The 21,613-nt window shown below is 37.7% G+C and overlaps 1 protein-coding gene across 1 annotated transcript in view; it reads left to right on the top strand.

The window, feature by feature from the left end:
* Window positions 1–19,682, top strand: part of LOC122810599 (H-2 class II histocompatibility antigen, E-S beta chain-like) — an 88,619-nt gene extending 68,937 nt beyond the window's left edge. Inside the window, exon 5 of the mRNA XM_044082175.1 lies at window positions 17,535–19,682. Coding sequence (XP_043938110.1) covers window positions 17,535–17,563 — 29 coding nt within the window. The 3' untranslated portion in view covers window positions 17,564–19,682. The remainder of the gene's footprint in view (window positions 1–17,534) is intronic.
* Window positions 19,683–21,613: the final 1,931 nt, after the last annotated feature.

The raw sequence follows: 21,613 nt of genomic DNA, 5'->3' as shown, positions 1-21,613 counted from the left end.
GGTTTACGTTTAAGCTGTTGAGCTTATCTATGATGCCTGAGTGGGGTATTGTGTCGAAGGCCTTAGCCAAGTCCAGGTAGGCTGTATGGACTGCTTTGCCCTCATCAATGGCTCTAGTGACTGTTTTGAAAAAGTCAATCAGGTTCAAAAGGCAGGATCTGCCCTTTACAAAGCCGAACTTGGTGGGGTTAAGTGTCTGTAGGTCCCCTATGTCTCTGTTTATGAGTTCCATAATGATTCTTTCCATAGCTTTGCAGACCAGGCTGGTTAAGCTTATGGGGCGGTAGTTCCCAGGGTCTGTAGAGATACCCCCTTTGTGGAGTGGGACCACTGTTGCTGTACGCCAGTGTTCAGGTACATATCCTGTAGTAAGGCTAAGGTTAAATAGCATTTTTATGTGCGGGTTTAGCTCCTCTTGGAGTTCACGTAGCACACAACCCGGGATACTGTCAGGTCCCATTGATGCTGTGTTTTTAGCTTTGTTGAGGGCGGTTCTCACTTGGACATCTGAGATGACAGGGAGATTACATTCAGCTGGGATAAGTATTTCTTCTTTTGGGGGTGAGGGAGGGGAGAAATTTGCACTGAACCTGTCAGCCAGAATGTTGGCAATATCTGTGGGTTCAGTGTATTTTTTGTTGTTGTGAACTAACTCTGAGCATATCTGAGGGTTTCCTCCCAGGTTTCTAACATAGCTGAAGAAGGCTTTGTGGTTATCTTTAGTGTCCTTAGCGATTTTTCTCTCAAAGTTGGCCTTGAATGTTTTTATGAGAGAATGTAGTTTTCTTCTAGTGTTGATCAGAGATGTCTTCCCTTTATGGGATTTTGCTCTGTCGTGCAGTAGCTTCCTTCTTTTGTTATACAATTTGTTAATGGCTGAGGTCCACCAGACAGGACGCTTGCCTTTGGTGGAGAGGGACTTGAATTTATTTGGGATTGCATGATCCATGCATTCTTGGAGATGTCCATAGAAAGCATTTGTGAAGGATTCGGCATTGTGGGATGTGGTATCCACTGGCCCAGTGGGCTTAAAGGATACCATCTCAGTCTTAAGAAGAGTGAAGTCTGCTTTTGAGAAGTTTTTCACTGTGGTCTTTTGTGCTGGGGGTGGAGGTGGGATATGTATATCCAGGGTGATTAGTTTGTGGTCAGATCTCACTAGTGAGGGGTATACCTCCGTGTGGAGCATTTTGTCCCCATGTTTGTGATGATTAGGTCTAGTATATTATCTCCCTAGTGGGAGAGGTGACTAGTTGTTCCAGTGCATTTGAATTTATGAATTCCAGGAACCTTTGGGCTAGGGTGTTAGGGCTAGAATAATGTACCCAATCTATGTTTGGGTAGTTGAAGTCTCCCAGTATGATGGTATTTTGTGATACATTCATATCCTCCAATGTCTTCAGGAAGGCTGAGTGGGGTTCCTGAGATTGGGAGGGTGGTCTGTAACATGCTACCAGTTGTATAGCAGTTTTGCCTATGGTTAGTTGCACCTGTATGGTCTCTGATGCTTCATGTGTTGCTACTAACCTGGAGGTGTGGGTGTCCTTGATGAATATGGACATTCCCCCTCCCTTTGTGATTCAGCCCGGGTTTTGAGGCTGAAAAGCATGATACGAGGTATAGCCTGGTAGTGCTGGGGTGCTCTCAGGAGCCTTGAACCAGGTTTCAGTTACTGCACAGATGTCAATGTTCTCCATACTGAGGAGTGCATCGAGTGCCTGCATCTTGAGATTTAGACTTCTGGCGTTGAGCAGCATTACCCTTAGTTTTTTTCCATTTTTGTTTTCTAAGGAGGTGGGTTTGTCTTTTGAGCCTTGCCTAAAAAAGGCACTATGGGGGTGGCAAAAGCCTTAGCCAATATCCAGAAGCCCAGTGGTGACAGGTGCAAGCCGTCCCTTGCGAAGCAGCGTGGCTTGTCCAACATGTCATCCCAGGCAGACAGACATTGGATCCCCTTAGAATGAGACCAGTACTTGAGCCAATTATTAAAGCTGATCATCTTGTCTTTGTATTATGGCATCATTCTTGGTGAGGGCAAGATGCTGCTCAGGGTCAGGGTCATACCAGCCTGGGCTACATAATCAGAGAGCTCCTCTATGTCTCTTTTCATGTAGTCCAGGGAGGTACGTCTCAGGTCATTCATGTCAGCATGGACAATGATGGAGTCAAATTTGTACTTGCTTTGGAGTGACCTGAGTGCGTGTGTTATCTGGCGGATCCTAGCTCCCGATAGGCAGCTCACAGTCACCCTCTCCTTGTTCAGCCTGGTAAGCGGGACATCAGTGTGTCTGACTATAGAGTCACCTATTACTAGTGTATCAGGCATGGTGTTTGGCCTTAAGGGCTGTGACTGATTGACACACTGATTTATTGAAGTATGTGTTGCATGTGTTTTGTTTTGAGGTGGTGGATTTTGTCTGCTTTGGGAGACTCTGTTGTTTTGGTAAGTTTTTTATTAGAGCCTCCGAGTATGTCTTTGTGTTTTTATGCATTTGGTTTGCAGTTGTGGTAGGTCTATGTGGCACTGGGTTTGTTGTGTGTGTGGTTACCATCTCCTCCTGTCTGGTCATGCCAGCCCTGAGTTGAGAGAGTTCAGCCTCCAGTTTGGCTATATAGTTGCATCTCTCACATGTATTTGTGTTTGTTGGGGGGAGGAGAGGGTTGTCTGTGTACATGAGACAATTGTAGCATTGTCTCAAGATACCCAGATTAACCAGCTGAACTGGAGAGGATGCCAGTAATCTACCACTCGACATGCTAGAACAGTATAAGGGAGTGCTGTGCCTTTAAGGGAAGTGGATATTCACAGGGGTTGTAGGTGGATGTAGTGCTTACTTAGTACGAGAGTGCTTACTTAGTAGAGAAGTTTTGAGAACAAGTGCTAGGCTTATAATATAGCAAGTAGTCTGATTATACCAAGAGTAGAGCTTCCTTAAGGGAACATTTGAAGAGCAGACTTGGCGGAGCCAGAAGAAGTTTAACCTTGTTTAACCAGCACTGCGCTATGCGCACAACCGCGCAAAACCGTGCAAACGCGGATTTTAAACAGGGAACTTCAAAAGAGCTAGAAATGGTCCAAAACAACCAATTACTACAGCTCTTGTGCTGAGGTCACTTCCTACAGGTAGGCTGCTCAAGGCTCCCCACTCCCACTGATGAGCAAAGAAACTTCCTTCTATCCAAGTAAGGTAATGGACAACACAGGAACTACACCACAGCCCAGAATACAGCAATGCCTGTAAACTGGTCTAAACTAGTCGAGGAGAGGCAGGAAATCAAGGATTATTTTTTTGGGGTTTTTTTTTGTTTTTAGATAGAAACACACAGAAAATGCAGAAACAGTAATAAATCAGTTACACAGGCTAGCACACTTTAGTGGGCAGCCTCAACAGTTAAATTAAACAAATAAACAAACTTTTGATCAAATTCGACTAAAAAGTAACTTTAAGTGCAGATTTTAAAATAATGCAGCAAACATCTAAAAAAACAGTTTAAGCTTGTTTAGGGTGAGCTAGAGAAGGTATTTCAAGTAAAAAAACAGCAAAGATACTTAAATCCAGAAAGTAGTTGCTTTTCTGAGTTCTCTGTAGCTAGGACCACTCTGCAGGACCACGAGGAGCTTGTCTGAGTAGTATAGCCAGAAAAAAACACCCAGAGGTGGATTTTAAACAGGGAACTTCAAAAGATCTAGAAATGGTCCAAAACAACCAATTACTACAGCTCTTGTGCTGAGGTCACTTCCTACAGGGACAGGTAGGCTGCTCAAGGCTCCCCACTCCCACTGGTGAGCAAAGAAACTTCCTTCTATCCAAGTAAGGTAATGGACAACACAGGAACTACACCACAGCCCAGAATACAGCAATGCCTGCAAACTGGTCTAAACTAGTCGAGGAGAGGCAGGAAATCAAGGATTATTTTTTTGGGGTTTTTTTTGTTTTTAGATAGAAACACACAGAAAATGCAGAAACAGTAATAAATCAGTTACACAGGCTAGCACACTTTAGTGGGCAGCCTCAACAGTTAAATTAAACAAATAAACAAACTTTTGATCAAATTCGACTAAAAAGTAACTTTAAGTGCAGATTTTAAAATAATGCAGCAAACAGCTAAAAAAACAGTTTAAGCTTGTTTAGGGTGAGCTAGAGAAGCTATTTCAAGTAAAAAAAAACAACAAAGATACTTAAATCCAGAAAGTAGTCGCTTTTCTGAGTTCTCTGTAGCTAGGATCACTCTGCAGGACCACGAGGAGCTTGTCTGAGTAGTATTGTCAGAAAAAAATGCCCAGAGGTGGATTTTAAACAGGGAACTTCAAAAGAGCTAGAAATGGTCCAAAACAACCAATTACTGCAGTTCTTGTGCTGAGGTCACTTCCTACAGGAACAGGTAGGCTGCTCAAGGCTCCCCACTCCCACTGGTGAGCAAAGAAACTTCCTTCCATCCAAGTAAGATAATGGACAACACAGGAACTACACCACAGCCCAGAATGCAGCAATGCCTGTAAACTGGTCTAAACTAGTCGAGGAGAGGCGGGAAAACAAGGATTATTTTTTTTTGTTTGTTTTTAGATAGAAACACACAGAAAATGCAGAAACAGTAATAAATCAGTTACACAGGCTAGCACACTTTAGTGGGCAGCCTCAACAGTTAAATTAAACAAACAAACAAACAAACTTTCAATCAAATTCAACTAAAAAGTAACTTTAAGTGCAGATTTTAAAATAATGCAGCAAACAGCTAAAAAACAGTTTAAGCTTGTTTAGGGTGAGCTAGAGAAGCTATTTCAAGTAAAAAAACAGCAAAGATACTTAAATCCAGAAAGTAGTTGCTTTTCTGAGTTCTCTGTAGCTAGGACCACTCTGCAGGACCACGAGGAGCTTGTCTGAGTAGTATAGCCAGAAAAAAACGCCCAGAGGTGGATTTTAAACAGGGAACTTCAAAAGAGCTAGAAATGGTCCAAAACAACCAATTACTACAGCTCTTGTGCTGAGGTCACTTCCTACAGGGACAGGTAGGTTGCTCAAGGCTCCCCAATCCCACTGGTGAGCAAAGAAACTTAATTCTATCCAAGTAAGGTAATGGACAACACAGGAACTACACCACAGCCCAGAATACAGCAATGCCTGTAAACTGGTCTAAACTATTCAAGGAGAGGCGGGAAAACAAGGTTTATTTTTTTGTTTTTTTTTTTTGTTTTTAGATAGAAACACACAGAAAATGCAGAAACAGTAATAAATCAGTTACACAGGCTAGCACACTTTAGTGGGCAGCCTCAACAGTTAAATTAAACAAAAAAACAAACAAACTTTCGATCAAATTCGACTAAAAAGTAACTTTAAGTGCAGATTTTAAAATAATGCAGCAAACAGCTAAAAAACAGTTTAAGCTTGTTTAGGGTGAGATAGAAAAGCTATTTCAAGTAAAAAAACAGCAAAGATACTTAAATCCAGAAAGTAGTCTCTTTTCTGAGTTCTCTGTAGCTAGGACCACTCTGCAGGACCACGAGGAGTTTGTCTGAGTAGTATAGCCAGAAAAAAATGCCCAGAGGCGGATTTTAAACAGGGAACTTCAAAAGAGCTAGAAATGGTCCAAAACAACCAATTACTACAGCTCTTGTGCTGAGGTCACTTCCTACAGGGACAGGTAGGCTGCTCAAGGATCCCCACTCCCACTGGTGAGCAAAGAAACTTCCTTCTATCCAAGTAAGGTAATGGACAACACAGGAACTACACCACAGCCCAGAATACAGCAATGCCTGTAAACTGGTCTAAACTAGTCGAGGAGAGGCGGGAAAACAAGGATTATTTTTTTGTTTTTTTTTTTTGATAGAAACACACAGAAAATGCAGAAACAGCAATAAATCAGTTACACAGGCTAGCACACATTAGTCAGCAGCCTCAACAGTTAAATTAAACAAACAAACAAACAAACAAACTTTCAATCAAATTCGACTAAAAAGTAACTTTAAGTGCAGATTTTAAAATAATGCAGCAAACAGCTAAAAAACAGTTTAAGCTTGTTTAGGGTGAACTAGAGAAGCTATTTCAAGTAAAAAAACTGCAAAGATACTTAAATCCAGAAAGTAGTCACTTTTCTGAGTTCTCTGTAGTTAGGGCCACTCTGCAGGACCACGAGGAGCTTGTCTGAGTAGTATAGCCAGAAAAAAATGCCCAGAGGTGGATTTTAAACAGGGAACTTCAAAAGAGCTAGAAATGGTCCAAAACAACCAATTACTACAGCTCTTGTGCTGAGGTCACTTCCTACAGGGACAGGTAGGCTGCTCAAGGCTCCCCACTCCCACTGGTGAGCAAAGAAACTTCCTTCTATCCAAGTAAGGTAATGGACAACACAGGAACTACACCACAGCCCAGAATACAGCAATGCCTGTAAACTGGTCTAAACTAGTCGAGGATAGGTGGGAAAACAATGATTATTTTTTTTGTTTTTAGACAGAAACACACAGAAAATGCAGAAACAGTAATAAATCAGTTACACAGGCCAGCACACTTTAGCGGGCAGCCTCAACAGTTAAATTAAACAAACAAACAAACAAACTTTCGATCAAATTCGACTAAAAAGTAACTTTAAGTGCAGATTTTAAAATAATGCAGCAAACAGCTAAAAAACAGTTAAACTTGTTTAGGGTAAGCTAGAGAAGCTATTTCAAGTAAAAAAACAGCAAAGATACTTAAATCCAGAAAGTAGTCGCTTTTCTGAGTTCTCTGTAGCTAGGACCACTCTGCAGGACCACGAGGAGCTTGTCTGAGTAGTATAGCCAGAAAAAAAGCAGAGGCGGATTTTATACAGGGAACTTCAAAAGAGCTAGAAATGGTCCAAAACAACCAATTACTACAGCTCTTGTGCTGAGGTCACTTCCTACAGGGACAGGTAGGCTGCTCAAGACTCCCCACTCCCACTGGTGAGCAAAGAAACTTCCTTCTATCCAAGTAAGGTAATGGACAACACAGGAACTACACCACAGCCCAGAATACAGCAATGCCTGTAAACTGGTCTAAACTAGTCGAGGAGAGGCGGGAAAACAAGGATTATTTTTTTTTTTTTTTTGTTTTTAGATAGAAACACACAGAAAATGCAGAAACAGTAATAAATCAGTTACACAGGCTAGCACACTTTAGTGGGCAGCCTCAACAGTTAAATTAAACAAACAAACAAACTTTCAATCAAATTCGACTAAAAAGTAACTTTAAGTGCAGATTTTAAAATAATGCAGCAAACAGCTAAAAACAGTTTAAGCTTGTTTAGGGTGAGCTAGAGAAGCTATTTCAAGTAAAAAAACAGCAAAGATACTTAAATCCAGAAAGTAGTCACATTTCTGAGTTCTCTGTAGCTAGGACCACTCTGCAGGACCACAAGGAGCTTGTCTGAGTAGTATAGCCAGAAAAAAACACCCAGAGGTGGATTTTAAACAGGGAACTTCAAAAGAGCTAGAAATGGTCCAAAACAACCAATTACTACAGCTCTTGTGCTGAGGTCACTTCCTACAGGGACAGGTAGGCTGCTCAAGGCTCCCCACTCCCACTGGTGAGCAAAGAAACTTCCTTCTATCCAAGTAAGGTAATGGACAACACAGGAACTACACCACAGCCCAGAATACAGCAATGCCTGTAAACTGGTCTAAACTAGTCGAGGATAGGTGGGAAAACAAGGATTATTGTTTTTGTTTTTTTTTTGTTTTTAGATAGAAACACACAGAAAATGCAGAAACAGTAATAAATCAGTTACACAGGCTAGCACACTTTAGTGGACAGCCTCAACAGTTAAATTAAACAAACAAACAAACTTTTGATTAAATTCGACTAAAAAGTAACTTTAAGTGCAGATTTTAAAATAATGCAGCAAACAGCTAAAAAAACAGTTTAAGCTTGTTTAGGGTGAGCTAGAGAAGCTATTTCAAGTAAAAAAAAACAGCAAAGATACTTAAATCCAGAAAGTAGTTGCTTTTCTGAGTTCTCTGTAGCTAGGACCACTCTGCAGGACCACGAGGAGCTTGTCTGAGTAGTATAGCCAGAAAAAAACGCCCAGAGGTGGATTTTAAAGAGGGAACTTCAAAAGAGCTAGAAATGGTCCAAAACAACCAATTACTACAGCTCTTGTGCTGAGGTCACTTCCTACAGGGACAGGTAGGCTGCTCAAGGCTCCCCACTCCCACTGATGAGCAAAGAAACTTCCTTCTATCCAAGTAAGGTAATGGACAACACAGGAACTACACCACAGCCCAGAATACAGCAATGCCTGTAAACTGGTCTAAACTAGTCGAGGATAGGCGGGAAAACAAGGATTATTTTTTTTTTTTTTTTTTTTGTTTTTAGATAGAAACACACAGAAAATGCAGAAAAAGTAATAAATCAGTTACACAGGCTAGCACACTTTAGTGGGCAGCCTCAACAGTTAAATTAAACAAACAAACAAACAAACTTTCAATCAAATTCGACTAAAAAGTAACTTTAAGTGCAGATTTTAAAATAATGCAGCAAACAGCTAAAAAAAACAGTTTAAGCTTGTTTAGGGTGAGCTAGAGAAGCTATTTCAAGTAAAAAAACAGCAAAGATACTTAAATCCAGAAAGTAGTCGCTTTTCTGAGTTCTCTGTAGCTAGGACCACTCTGCAGGACCACGAGGAGCTTGTCTGAGTAGTATAATCCTTTGTTCCGGGCCTGGGTGAACCCCACACTGTCTGTGTACAAGCTGCAGTGGTCATTACTCATTAATTTATGATACATTTCTCAGGCTGTCATTTGAATTGTTCACATAAACAAGATTCTAAAATGTCAAAAGAGATAACTGTGTCTTCAATTAACTTGTTAATCCAAACAGGAAGAGAGTGGTTTGTCACATGCTTTACTGCCATTCATTCCACAGAAGGAAGTCACCTTAAGTGGGAATGGGGCCGTGGGGGAAGGAGTTACTCCATTTTCTTTCATCTTTATGGCTAGACATTGACTGAGGTACAAACACAGAGCAGAAATGAACACTTCTTCACCAGTTATTTGTTGACTGGTATCTGACATCCTAGGGTGAAGCTGCCCTTCGCTGTTAAAATTCTAACAGTAGAAATGTTAACATTCACTTCTTTACAGTTTAGAAGAGGTATTTCATTTGAGATATTTTAGTTGGGACTCTTCTCTTGAAATAATTTATGATATTGCAATTTGTATGTTGATATTTCTAGGCAGATGTGTATATTCTTCCCTTTCAGACACAAGCCCCCTTCATCTTTCCCAATTGATATATCTGCCTTTTAAACTTCCTCCACTCTTCTATCAGCTATTCCCACTCCCCCTCTCTGTCTCATACCCTCTTAATGAATACCCTCACTCCCCCTCTCTATCTCACACCCTTGTAATGAATACCCTGGACATTCTATGTTATATTCACTTTGTAATACCTCAGCCTCACCATCCCTTCTCTTTCCATGATAAGAGTCTTCAGCATCAATGTGTTTCACAAAGCAGGAGAATGATCTTAGAGCCTAAGGTACAAATGTTCTAACAAGTCTCCCTATATGTGGTCAAGGACCAGCTGACTGGAGTATAACTGCCCATACTAAACTAGTCAAAATTGCATTTTACCAGAGGTATCACAACCAAGAGACCAAGTGCATTAGGGTCATTGTATTAGTGTGTGAGACTGCTATGTGCTGTAGTGTGGAGTTTCTGTTTTCACAAATGTCGTGTGATCATGAAGGTTATACATGCACACACAGGCACCCACAGATGCCCATGCACACACAGACGCACACATTATGCATATATATATATATATATATATATATATATATATATATATATATATATATATATAGACACACTCATACCACACATGCTCAAAACACAGCACAGTCAATTGAACTACAGTCTGTCTCACACACACAGACACACAGACTCAAACACCACACAGATCAAAACACACAAAAATGCCACAACCATATATATATATATATATATATATATATATATATATATATGTGTGTGTGTGTGTGTGTTTGTGTGCCTACATCAAAAATGCACAAAAGTGCAATAAAGGCACATTCTCTATCCCACTGTGCTACAATCTCGCTCATAACAAAGCTAGTATCTTTGAAAAGCAGCCAGCACCATACCGTTCAACATCTTAGCTCAGAAAGCACACACAGACATACAAAATAACAAATAAGAATCAGAAATAATGAACATACCATAAAGAACTCCATAAAGTAGTTACTAAACTGCTGACAAGGTTTGCTGTCACCTTACACACAAATGACACAAATTGCCAGAACCTTTCAATCTACTGTGCCATCTTTTCAAGCAGTATTTGATTGGATAGACTGCGACACAGCTGAAAATATTTCCTCAACTGTGCCTTCGATCATCTAAAAGGAACCCATTCATATGTTTATGTGTACATACATATAGATGTGAGGGGCTGGATGGTTTGCACCATATGAAGGGTGCAGGGGTTTTTACAACTTGCAAAAATGCTTACTTGGAAGCTTGAGGAAGGTTTTATCAGGAAGTGTACTTAACCTACTGAGATCAAAGAATATTTTTTCAGCTGTTAACCTGTGATCTTTCACAGGAGAAATATCCTTAGAATGTCATATCTGTGTGTAATGAAAAAAAAACACACAGCTGCTTTATTGCACCAGATATTTAGTTTATGATCACTACTCACATCAGCAAGGCTGTCTCCTCACTATATCTATTTCATGAATGGAAGAAACAAGCTTTACACTAACCACAATAGCCCCTTTTTTCTTCTGTTAGTAAACAAATACTTTGGAATAATGTAACTAAAGTACTTCTGCTAATTTTAAATCAAACAAAAATCCTATGCTAACCGCTATAGACAAATATATACTAAAAAAATCAGAAACTAGTTTTCTGTATCCAAAATGTGAAAGAAATATGTCATATATTTTACCACATAGGTACAAAAAGCACGAGTGAACATTTAAGGGAAAATGTAAACAAATACCTTATCGCCATTGAAAATCGTGATAAATGGCACCTCTGATGTTCTTCAAAAAGAAATTATATCCTACATAGTAAAAAACTAATCTTCACAAATAAATACGTAAAATAATTAAATCTAAAACCAAAAATCCATAAAATAGTACAAATCTAAATGGAAGATACTGTCCATCGAAAATGTAACCTTGAGCATTAAACCTTAAAAAAGTTGGAAAGCAAAAAAATCATAACAATTAAAGTAACAGAGTGAGATGCAGATACATTAAACTTCCCTACCCATCTTCCAATCAGGAAATCCACAGGCACAACTGACAACTGTAAATTAAGAAAATGTTCACATTGCACTTAATTTCTTTAAAGAAGCAGGGTAAAAATTAGCAAGAACCCTCAGAATGAGGATAGTATAAAAATATTACCAAGAAAATAAAAAGCACTGGAACGGCCAGTAAATCAATTCATGAATGGAGATTAGCTTCTGTTACAAAGGATAACTATTTATCCTACTTCAGCAATGTTAGAAAACTAAGGAAAAACACTCAACAGTGTTCTGAACTTCTCATTAATTGGACCCCTTCCTTACTCCAACCTAAATGACATCACAGGTTATTTGCAAAAAGGTCCACCAAAAACTTGAGCCACAAAGCAGACACGCGCACACACACGCGTGCGTGCAGACACACACACACACACACACACACACACACACACGCACACACACATAAATCTAATATATCACTGTATTTTATAAATATATATTTGTGTGCGCGTGCGAGTGTGTGTATATATAGATATAGATAGATATATGCTTATAAATATATATATATATATATATATATATATATATATATATGTATGTATGTATATATATATATATATATATATATATATATATATACGTATGTACTGTATATATATATATATATATATATATATATATATATATGTATGTATGTACGTATATATATATATATATATATATATATGTATGTATGTACGTATATATATATATATATATATATATATATATATATATATGTATGTATATATATATATATATATATATCTATATATATATATATATATATTTACACATTTATAATCAGTGCAGACACGTGAAAACAAAAGACCAAACTACAGGAGAAAGGCGAATCTTGAGCATCACTCTTCTCCTTTAAATTTCCTTTTTGCTAGGACAATCCCCTGTGTACCTTCTGATGTGGGGGTAAACCCCCTTCACCCCTGAATTTATATATACGAACTCCAAGGTTGCCATACCTTGGAGAGAAGGGAATATTCCAGGAAATGGCAATCTCAGACTTAGTATATGTAAATCTGTTCTTTCAGCAAATTATTCTCCATGTTTCAGGACTCGGTCTAGTGAGTCCCAGCATTTAAAAGTGTTGCCTATTTTAAAAGCCCTTTGAGTTCATATATTGCCTGCCCACCCATAACAAATACACACAAGTAGCTGCTTTTTTGTAATCACATCCACAACTGCAAAGAAAGTGAAATAAATATGTAGTAGTATATTTTATTCTGCAGCTGACATTTATAGCAGTATACCCCCATCCACCATAACCACTGTAATTATTAAAAAAGAAAGAAAGAAAACTGAATAAATCCCTACTGTGGGCAGTGTCAACTAGTACCACTTTCCACAGATATAAGGTATATGGTATCTTCCCGCTCATTGCTCTCAAACAAATATGCACTGCCCTTTTTCCTGCAAACCACATGGCTGCAGTCTGATCATGTAATTCCCTCTTTGTTTTCACAAATGGGCTGCCCCCCAACTGTATATAAAAAAAAAAAAAACAAAAAAAAAAAAAAAACAAAACAAAAAAAAAAACAAAGAGTTCAATTAGCTTCTTTAATACAGACACCATTCTTTAACGGAAGAAATGTAACACTTCAATGTCAACTCACTGTACCTTTATAACACTCAGTTTTGCTTCTCAACTTAAACATGTCCATGTATTTTAATGGGCTTTAATCTGAAACTTGGCCCTCATCTTAAAAGTGAAGATGACCTGTACACAAGTATAAACGATATTTCCATGTAACAAATCCCATTTTAGCCAGATGATTTAGGGCATTGTGGTTCTATATGTCTATCCCAGGTACTATCTTTTCTAATGAAGCTTCACCAGCAACCCAATTTCATGGCCAGTGCAAGGGGGAAAGGAGGCAAAAGCTGTATCAGTGAGAAGAGCTGGCTGAGACAAGGAAGGTAGTTTCATCTATGTTGTTACGTACTGGCTGTGTATGTGGAGATGAGTACTAACATGAATAGTTGACTTGTTATGATGGTGATGGCTACACTGTGAATGTGCAGCAGGTATACGCTACATATGAACAGCGCTTGGAATTAAGCCATCCATCTATAACCCCTATTTCCACCTGTTGCACATGGGGTTGGGATGTCACATTGACAATCATCAAGAGCCAAGGTTTACACCACTGGGTGGCGCTAATGAATATATACTTTTAAAAACATGAGGACGTAAGTAGGAGATGAAGGATGGGGACTACTAATGAGAGCTAATAAGCAACAACAAAAGGTAGAGTTCAGGAACACCAAAGCAACACAACAGGACCAGTATAAACCACGTTTATTAGCTTCCTCTCTCTCTAGCGCATCGGCCACAGTAAGCCTTCAAGGAGTAAAGTATCAGATACAAAAAGCAATGTATATAATCACATCAATTAACCAATAGAATAATTATACAATTAATTAATAAAATTCATGTGAATTCATTGGTTTAAATCACACTTCTCCAACAACATTCTGTATTCAAACCTCTAGGCAATAAAGTGCCATATTTCAAAATAAAAACAGTTTCCTTTTTTAAAAGTAGTTTTGCTACAATAGATGTATCAGATTCAAAAATAGCTACCTGTTGTAAAATAGTGGCTTTTAAACTATCACTATTGCCACTATGGTGTTCATAAAAATGTTGAGCTAAAGGGCTCTCTATTTTATTATTTCTTATATCTCTTAAATGTTCAAGAAGCCTCACCTTAAACATTCTTTTGGTTTGCCCAATATAAAACTTGTTGCATCCACATTTGATAGCATAAATTACCCTACTAGTTCTACAATTATATATCCCATCCAGATAAAAATTTACATTATTAATATTAGAAAAAATTCTATGTATATATGGACAACCACTACATTTCCCACATGGGAATGTGCCCATGCTGGACAATTGATAGGATATCTTGGTTCCTGGTCTAGAAAACTTTGTAGGTACTGTCATATATTTGATGCTTCTACCTTTTTTATAAGAAAAAAATATTTTTTTTGTCATTAGATTATTTAATTCTTCAAAATTATATAGAAATTCCCAAAAATGTAATATACATTTTTTGATCTTATTACTGCAGGCATTATAAGTTGAAACTACAAACAAATTCTCTTCAGAATTAGTTTCTCTATTTATAATATGCCTGTTTCCTCTGTTTTTATAAATATGCTGTGTATCCTGTCTCAATTTTACAACCCGTTGAATATCAGCATCCAATAGTCTAACATCATATTTCCTTCTCAAAAACATATTTTTAGTTAATTGAATTTCCTTCAAAAACATAGCCTCATTGTTACATAACCGTGAAATTCTTAAAAATTCACCGTATGGTAAAGCTTTAATGATATGTGCAGGATGACAACTAGTAGCTTTCAAAAAATCATGAGGCACCCCAAATTTCCTATATATGCTAGTTGACACAGGTTGGCCATCTATACCTTGTAATTTAATATCTAAAAAATTAATTGTCTGTCCATATTGTAACCCATCAAAAAAAAATATTAAATCTATTCTTTTGAATTTCATGTACAAAATTCTGTATATAATTATTACCATGTTCACACAAAAATATTAAATCATCAATGTATCTGTAATACAACTTTACATACTTCTGTACAAATACATTATTATAAATACATTCTTTTTCAACTAGGCCCATAAAAATGTTTGCATACATCGGTGCAAAAGGAGCACCCATTGCTGTTCCTTGTTTCTGATGAAAAATCATATCATCAAAACAGAAATAATTATTTTCTAAGCAAAACTGAACAAGATCTAGTATATAATGTGTGAAGGGCAGATCTCCCATACTTTTAAACAATGCTTCTAAACCAAATTTGTGTTGGATATTAGTATAAAGACTTTTAATGTCTAATGTAATCCAATACATGTTTTTATTCCATGTGACCGATTTTATTTTTTCCAAAAAATCAAAAGAATCTTTAATATAAGAAGGAAGACAAACTGCTTCCTTTAGTAATACCCGATGTAATACAACTCCAAGATTATGTAAAAAATGTTTTCTAGCTGATACAATTGGTCTACCTGGAGGTTTATTACAATTCTTGTGGATTTTGGGGAGACAGTAAAAATAAGCAGGACCTGTATCTGTTAAACTAAGTTTTTTGTTAACATCAGTATCAGTCCAATAACCTAGGTGCAAGCCTTTCTGAATTAAACTAATATATTTTTCTTTTGCTTTTTCTACTGCATCCCCTTGGACTATACAATAAACAGAATTATCCCCTAATAAATCCCAACACATATGTAAATATTGTGTATGGTGCATTATTACTATTTTATTGCCTTTGTCAGAAGGCTTAATAATTAGATCTGCCTGTTTAGAAAATTTCATTAATTCTAACCATTCTAATTTAGAAAGGTTATATTCAACTTCCTTCACATCAAAATTCTTTAACACATAATTCATATCAAATTCTACCATGGCATGAAATTTCTTAATGCCATCATGACAAAAAGGAGGCATATATTTGCTTTCTATATTTATGTCAGAAGTATCTATGCACCTCTGTTCACAAGGCTCACTAACACATGAAATAAAGGAATCACTAGTATCTGAATCCACACATTCCACACTATTTGCATTACCGCTAATATTTGCCATATTGTTATTACACAAAAGAAATTTAAAATAATACCATAAATGCAGCTTTCTAATAAATCTGTATAAATCCAGTTTACATTCATATATTTTAGGTAATACAGTCGGCACAAACTTTAAGTCACAAATCAGAACAGACAAAAGATTCTCAGATACATAGCAACCAGATAGGTTTATCACACTATTATTTAATGAACAGTAATCAATACCATTTAGTTCTTTTGTTGTCTCTCCATTGGCGTTGAGGCCCATTTCTCTGATACTCTTGTTCCCCAAAGCCTCTTTTCCGTTGTTGGCCATAGTTGCCTGCATTCTGAAACTGTTCAGGAAAAAAATGGTGATTAGCCGGCAAAGGCAATTCGGGATAGTCAATGGTCTCCAAATCATGAGTCAGTCTATCTGATAATTGATTGGGTGTAACCACACTGGAAGTGCTAGCAAGTCTGTGTCCGTTTTCATTCATATGATTGGATCGTTGAACCGAAGAGCGTGAGCGTTGATTGGCTCTGTACAAATACACATACCTTTTCTCAAAATCCCGCAAATCTCTTTGGATTTTATACATTTTTTTGGTCTATTATTTTCTTTTCTAATGTGTTTACTTTATCTTGAATATCTCTGAGGCAAGAGTCCAATCTGCCTCTATCTAGCACAGTCGCTAGATTATTACATACTGAGTTGATATCTCTTTTTTAAATTAACTAGTTTAATGTTGTCTCTCTCTACCAGGATTTTGATCCATTCTCTTGAACATTGGTGCGCTGCACATTCCCATCTAGTTTGAAATGTCTTATCAATTTGGCAAGCCAAATTAAAGGGCTCAGATGGAAATTTAACTGCCCTGAGCCCTCTGGGAATGATATCCAAATCCAGATATCTTTGTAGACTATTAACATTATAATAGGTTGCTGTTTCTTTATTCATGAGATTAGTGAGTTTAGAAATGGAAGTTTTTACCTCTGTAGGGAAATCCATGGAGCGTTTGCCAATATTCGCAAAAGGATTGCTCAAACGCTTGTTGCGTGTTTCGGCGAGGAAACGCTCCCATGCTGGAGTATCCACCACATTATCAGTACCTAATGTTCTCTCGGGTCAATCCAAATTACAATCTGAGTTGGTGTTAAAAACCCATCAAGTGTCCGTTGGGAGGACCCACCACTGTCCTCTCTGAAAATACGTGGTACATTCATTGCAGGATCACTGGCCATCAAAACAGATAGGCAAATAAGCAACAACAAAAGGTAGAGTTCAGGAACACCGTTGCTACTAATGAGAGCTAGTCTGCTTCAGAGAGCAACGCTGTACTCTTTCTTGTGCCTGATTGCTATGCACCTAAAGATGAGTGACAGCATGACTGAGTTTTTAGGCATGACTGCTGATGTAGGTATGTTTTTAGATGGTGACTGTGTTACATTTAAATGCTGATAACAGGCCTTCACTAAATCCAGTAAGGCTGATTGCAACAGGCACTCACCCACTCTGCACTAGAAATAATAAACAGTTTGGGCTAAATCTTGCTAAATAAAGATATTGAGTAAACTGACAAGTAGTGCACATGTAATTGCAACATCTTGAAAGATAAAGCCTGTTAACTTGCTTGTTCATTAACTATTATTTCTAATGTGTGTTTTAGAGTATCCAGGAGCCAAACTCTCTAAATAAGAATGTCCGAAAATATCCTGAATCTCAGCAGTTCAAGAAGAACCAGACAATGTTAGAAGCTTTCTGTAGAGTTTACTAAACATATTCTAGTATTTTCAATTTATCTGTCACTCTATGTACATTTTTAGTTTTTGCAATAGTTTTATACCATTATGCAGTACAACTCAAACCACAAAATACTGAAAATAGTTTATCTGCAGATATCAAAAATATGTTTTCAATTTCTTAGAGAATGTTATGGTAAACAGTGAAGTGTACAATATGGGATGACAAACATGGTATATCTTCATTTTTTTCTACAACATGTTCCACTCAAATTGACACAGAACAGGTATTTTGTTAAATCATGATGCATATCTATTAATTTAAGGTGTTGGGTTTAATTCCCATCTGATAAGATCTGTGTAACCAGCAAGACATTTTTCTGCAGACAAATTTCTAGAGTCTGCAGATGACTTAGATGGATTCTTAAGTTTAAGTGAAAGCTATTGCTTTACTTAGTACTTTCTTTTTTTTCTCTGTTAATGAATGTGCATAACATGAAAGTCCGTACTTTGCATATTGTTAAATATAATGAAATGACACAGTCTGCTCCTATTTCATCTGTATACTAATATAGCTAAAGTCATTCTCCCTCAGTCATTATTGCTGTGAAAGACAATAGAAACCAGTACATTTTCTGCTCATGTAGGATCCCAAAAAATAGTATATCAAAAAAGCCCTCAGGTACTAGACCCAGAAGTTCATAGGTGCAAGACCACAATAAACAATAAAGTCAGACCCAGCAATGTTGTTGAACTCTATACGAGCAAGTGTAGTATCCTCCTCACCTGAAGTAAACAGAGACTTAAAATTGTACACTTGAAAAGCACAGATGTTAACTCATGGTAACAGGTACAAAACCACAAGAAATGATATAGCTGAATCTTGTAAAGACTTTATATGACACATCCTTAACTTGTAAACCCTATTTACCAATGAAGACATAGTCACCCAAACCCTACCACAACCCCTGCTAAGGTTCTCCAGAACTACTTGGGCTCATTTTTTTCAACTTGAGATGTTCACCGGACTTTTACTGTTTAAATAATGGTCTTAGAAAATATTCATATTTTAGAAGGTTTCTTCTTATCCCTATGCGTACTTATATAAGATGATTACAAGGACTGTATTGAATCTTTGCATTGAGGTGTGGCGACACCACAAACATATTTCTCTCTATCTTTTTCCCAGACACTCCCCTCATATGATTGGCTACAGTCTCTTAAACATTCCACATGCAAACTGGTTAAACTGAAAACTCCCTGCTCCAAAGTCTCCCTTATAGTAAAGCATTCTACTTCATCCAACTAGCAACTTGTATAATTCACCTGAATCCTACTGCAGGAATCCAACTATCTAAATCTGTACATACCAAACCACTGTACTTCCAACCTTTCCTGATCATCTGCTTCTTTTCCTCCTCTCCCTCGTTTCATTTATAGGTTCATAGGATGGTACTAGGCTATCAGCCCTAGGGCCTATACTAGCCTAGCCATAACAATTTCCTTTTCTTCTTACTCACTTAACACAATGGATGCCCTGCTTCTGTCATTTCCCCATTAATAATTTAATCGTAGTTTTCTGTTCCTAGAATAATGTTGTACTGATATGCAAGACTAAGCCTTATCATAACACCTCTGCAAGTTAAACATTGTATTACAACATTTAAAAGACTTGATTATGTGTAATCTGTACTGCTGTAACGCTGAAGTTTGTAATTGGTTGTGTAAAGTTGTAAAGTCTAACTAGTCAAGTAAATAATTTGCTTTGTGTTGCAAATCATATTAACTTAGTAATTATTACTAATTCATAGTGTTCGGAGAAGTGGTTAACTCCACGTTTCTGCTACATCCTTTGAATATTAACTTAGTAAACTGATGTGTTTCTACAAATGGGTCATGGCTGAGTCTCAGGTCCAGCCTATGTACCCAAATAAATAAATAAATATTTTTCTTGAGCTCTTTCAATCCTGTACACTCCTTAAAGACTTAGCTGTGTCACTGGGATAAGGAAAGTAATGTGTCTCTTCATCTGTAGGTCTCTACCTAGCTCATGTCATAGCATGTCAGTGCCCCTAACACACACACACACACACACACACACACACACACACACACACACACACACACACACACACACACACACACACACATGCACACATGCACGTATACATGCACACACAGACACACAGACACACACACACACACACATACATACACACACAGACAGACAGACACACACACACACACACACACACACACACACACACACAATCCCTCAGCATGGTAATCTTTTTATTGTTTGTTACATTATTATCTCTTTCAATCCTTTACACTCCTTAAAGGCTTAGCTGTGTCACTGGGATAAGGAAAGTTATGTGTCTCTTCATCTGAAGGTCTCTACCTAGCTCATGTCATAGCATGTCAGTGCCCCTAACACACACACACACACACACACACACACACACACACACACACACACACACACACACACACACACACACACACACACGTGTACATGCACACACAGACACACAGACACAGATACACACACACACACACACACACACACACACACACACACACACACACACACACACACACACACACACACACACACACACACACTCGATCCCTCCGCATGGTAATCTTTTTATTGTTTGCTACATTATTTACACTGTTTATACTGCCTTCCCTGCTGGCATAAGTAACAGCATATACTCTTCCTCTTTGGTTTTCTCATCTACCATTCCCTCCATTTTCATGTCATCCCGAGTGCAGTTACATTTTCCTACCCTTGTTGCAAACATTACAAAGTGATATGCACAGCTGGTATCAGACGTTACAAAGTGATATGCACAGCTGATATCCAACATTACAAAGTGATATGCACAGCTGGTATCAAACGTTACAAAGTGATATGCACAGCTGATATCCAACATTACAAAGTGATATGCACAGCTCGTATCAAATGTTACAAAGTGATATGCACAGCTGGTATCCAACATTACAAAGCGATATGCACAGCTCATATCAAACGTTACAAAGTGATATGCACAGTTGGTATTCAACATTACAAAGTGATATGCGCAGCTGGTATCAAACATTACAAAGTGATATGCGCAGCTGGTATCAAACATTACAAAGTGATATCCACAGCTGGTATCAAATGTTACAAAGTGATATGCACAGCTGGTATCAAACGTTACAAAGTGATATGCACAGGTATCAAACATTACAAAGTGATATGCACAGCTGGTATCAAATGTTACAAAGTGATATGCGCAGCTGGTATCAAACATTACAAAGTGATATCCACAGCTGGTATCAAATGTTACAAAGTGATATGCACAGCTGGTATCAAAAGTGATATGCACAGGTATCAAACATTACAAAGTGATATGCACAGCTGGTATCAAACATTACAAAGTGATATGCACAGTGGTATCAACCATTACAAAGTGATATGCACAGCTGGTATCCAACATTACAAAGTGATATGCACAGCTGGTATCAAACATTACAAAGTGATATGCACAGCTGGTATCCAACATTACAAAGTGATATGCACAGCTGGTATCCAATCATAACTACTGACTTTACTCCTTTACCTCCATTACTTTTGCAATCCACTTTCATGATTTCTGTGCATCTACAGTCCTCATTTATTCTATATTTTGTGTTTCTGTTTACATCGTATATCCACTCCTGCTGCAATAATTCCAATTAATAGACCTCAACAACTACCCTCTAATTCAATTCTCTCCCTCTCTGTACATAGTCTCCTGTGGCACTCCCACCCATGACTGTTGCAACCCTCTCCCATATTAAATATTATTATACCGGTTTGTGCCCTTACACAGTTGTATTTTCACATAGATTATATAAATGTTACACTTCAAAAGGTAGTTAGGAAATAGATCAAGTCACATACATATCATCCTCTCCTTTCCTTCACTTAGGCTGTAACTCCTCCAGTGTCCAACAGTCATATATATAGTAAGCATTC

The sequence above is a fragment of the Protopterus annectens genome, chromosome 9.part0 (assembly GCF_019279795.1).
Source record: "Protopterus annectens isolate FY-2018-M chromosome 9.part0, PAN1.0, whole genome shotgun sequence".
Taxonomy (NCBI): domain Eukaryota; kingdom Metazoa; phylum Chordata; order Ceratodontiformes; family Protopteridae; genus Protopterus; species Protopterus annectens.
This window is presented reverse-complemented; position numbering and strand designations above follow the sequence as displayed.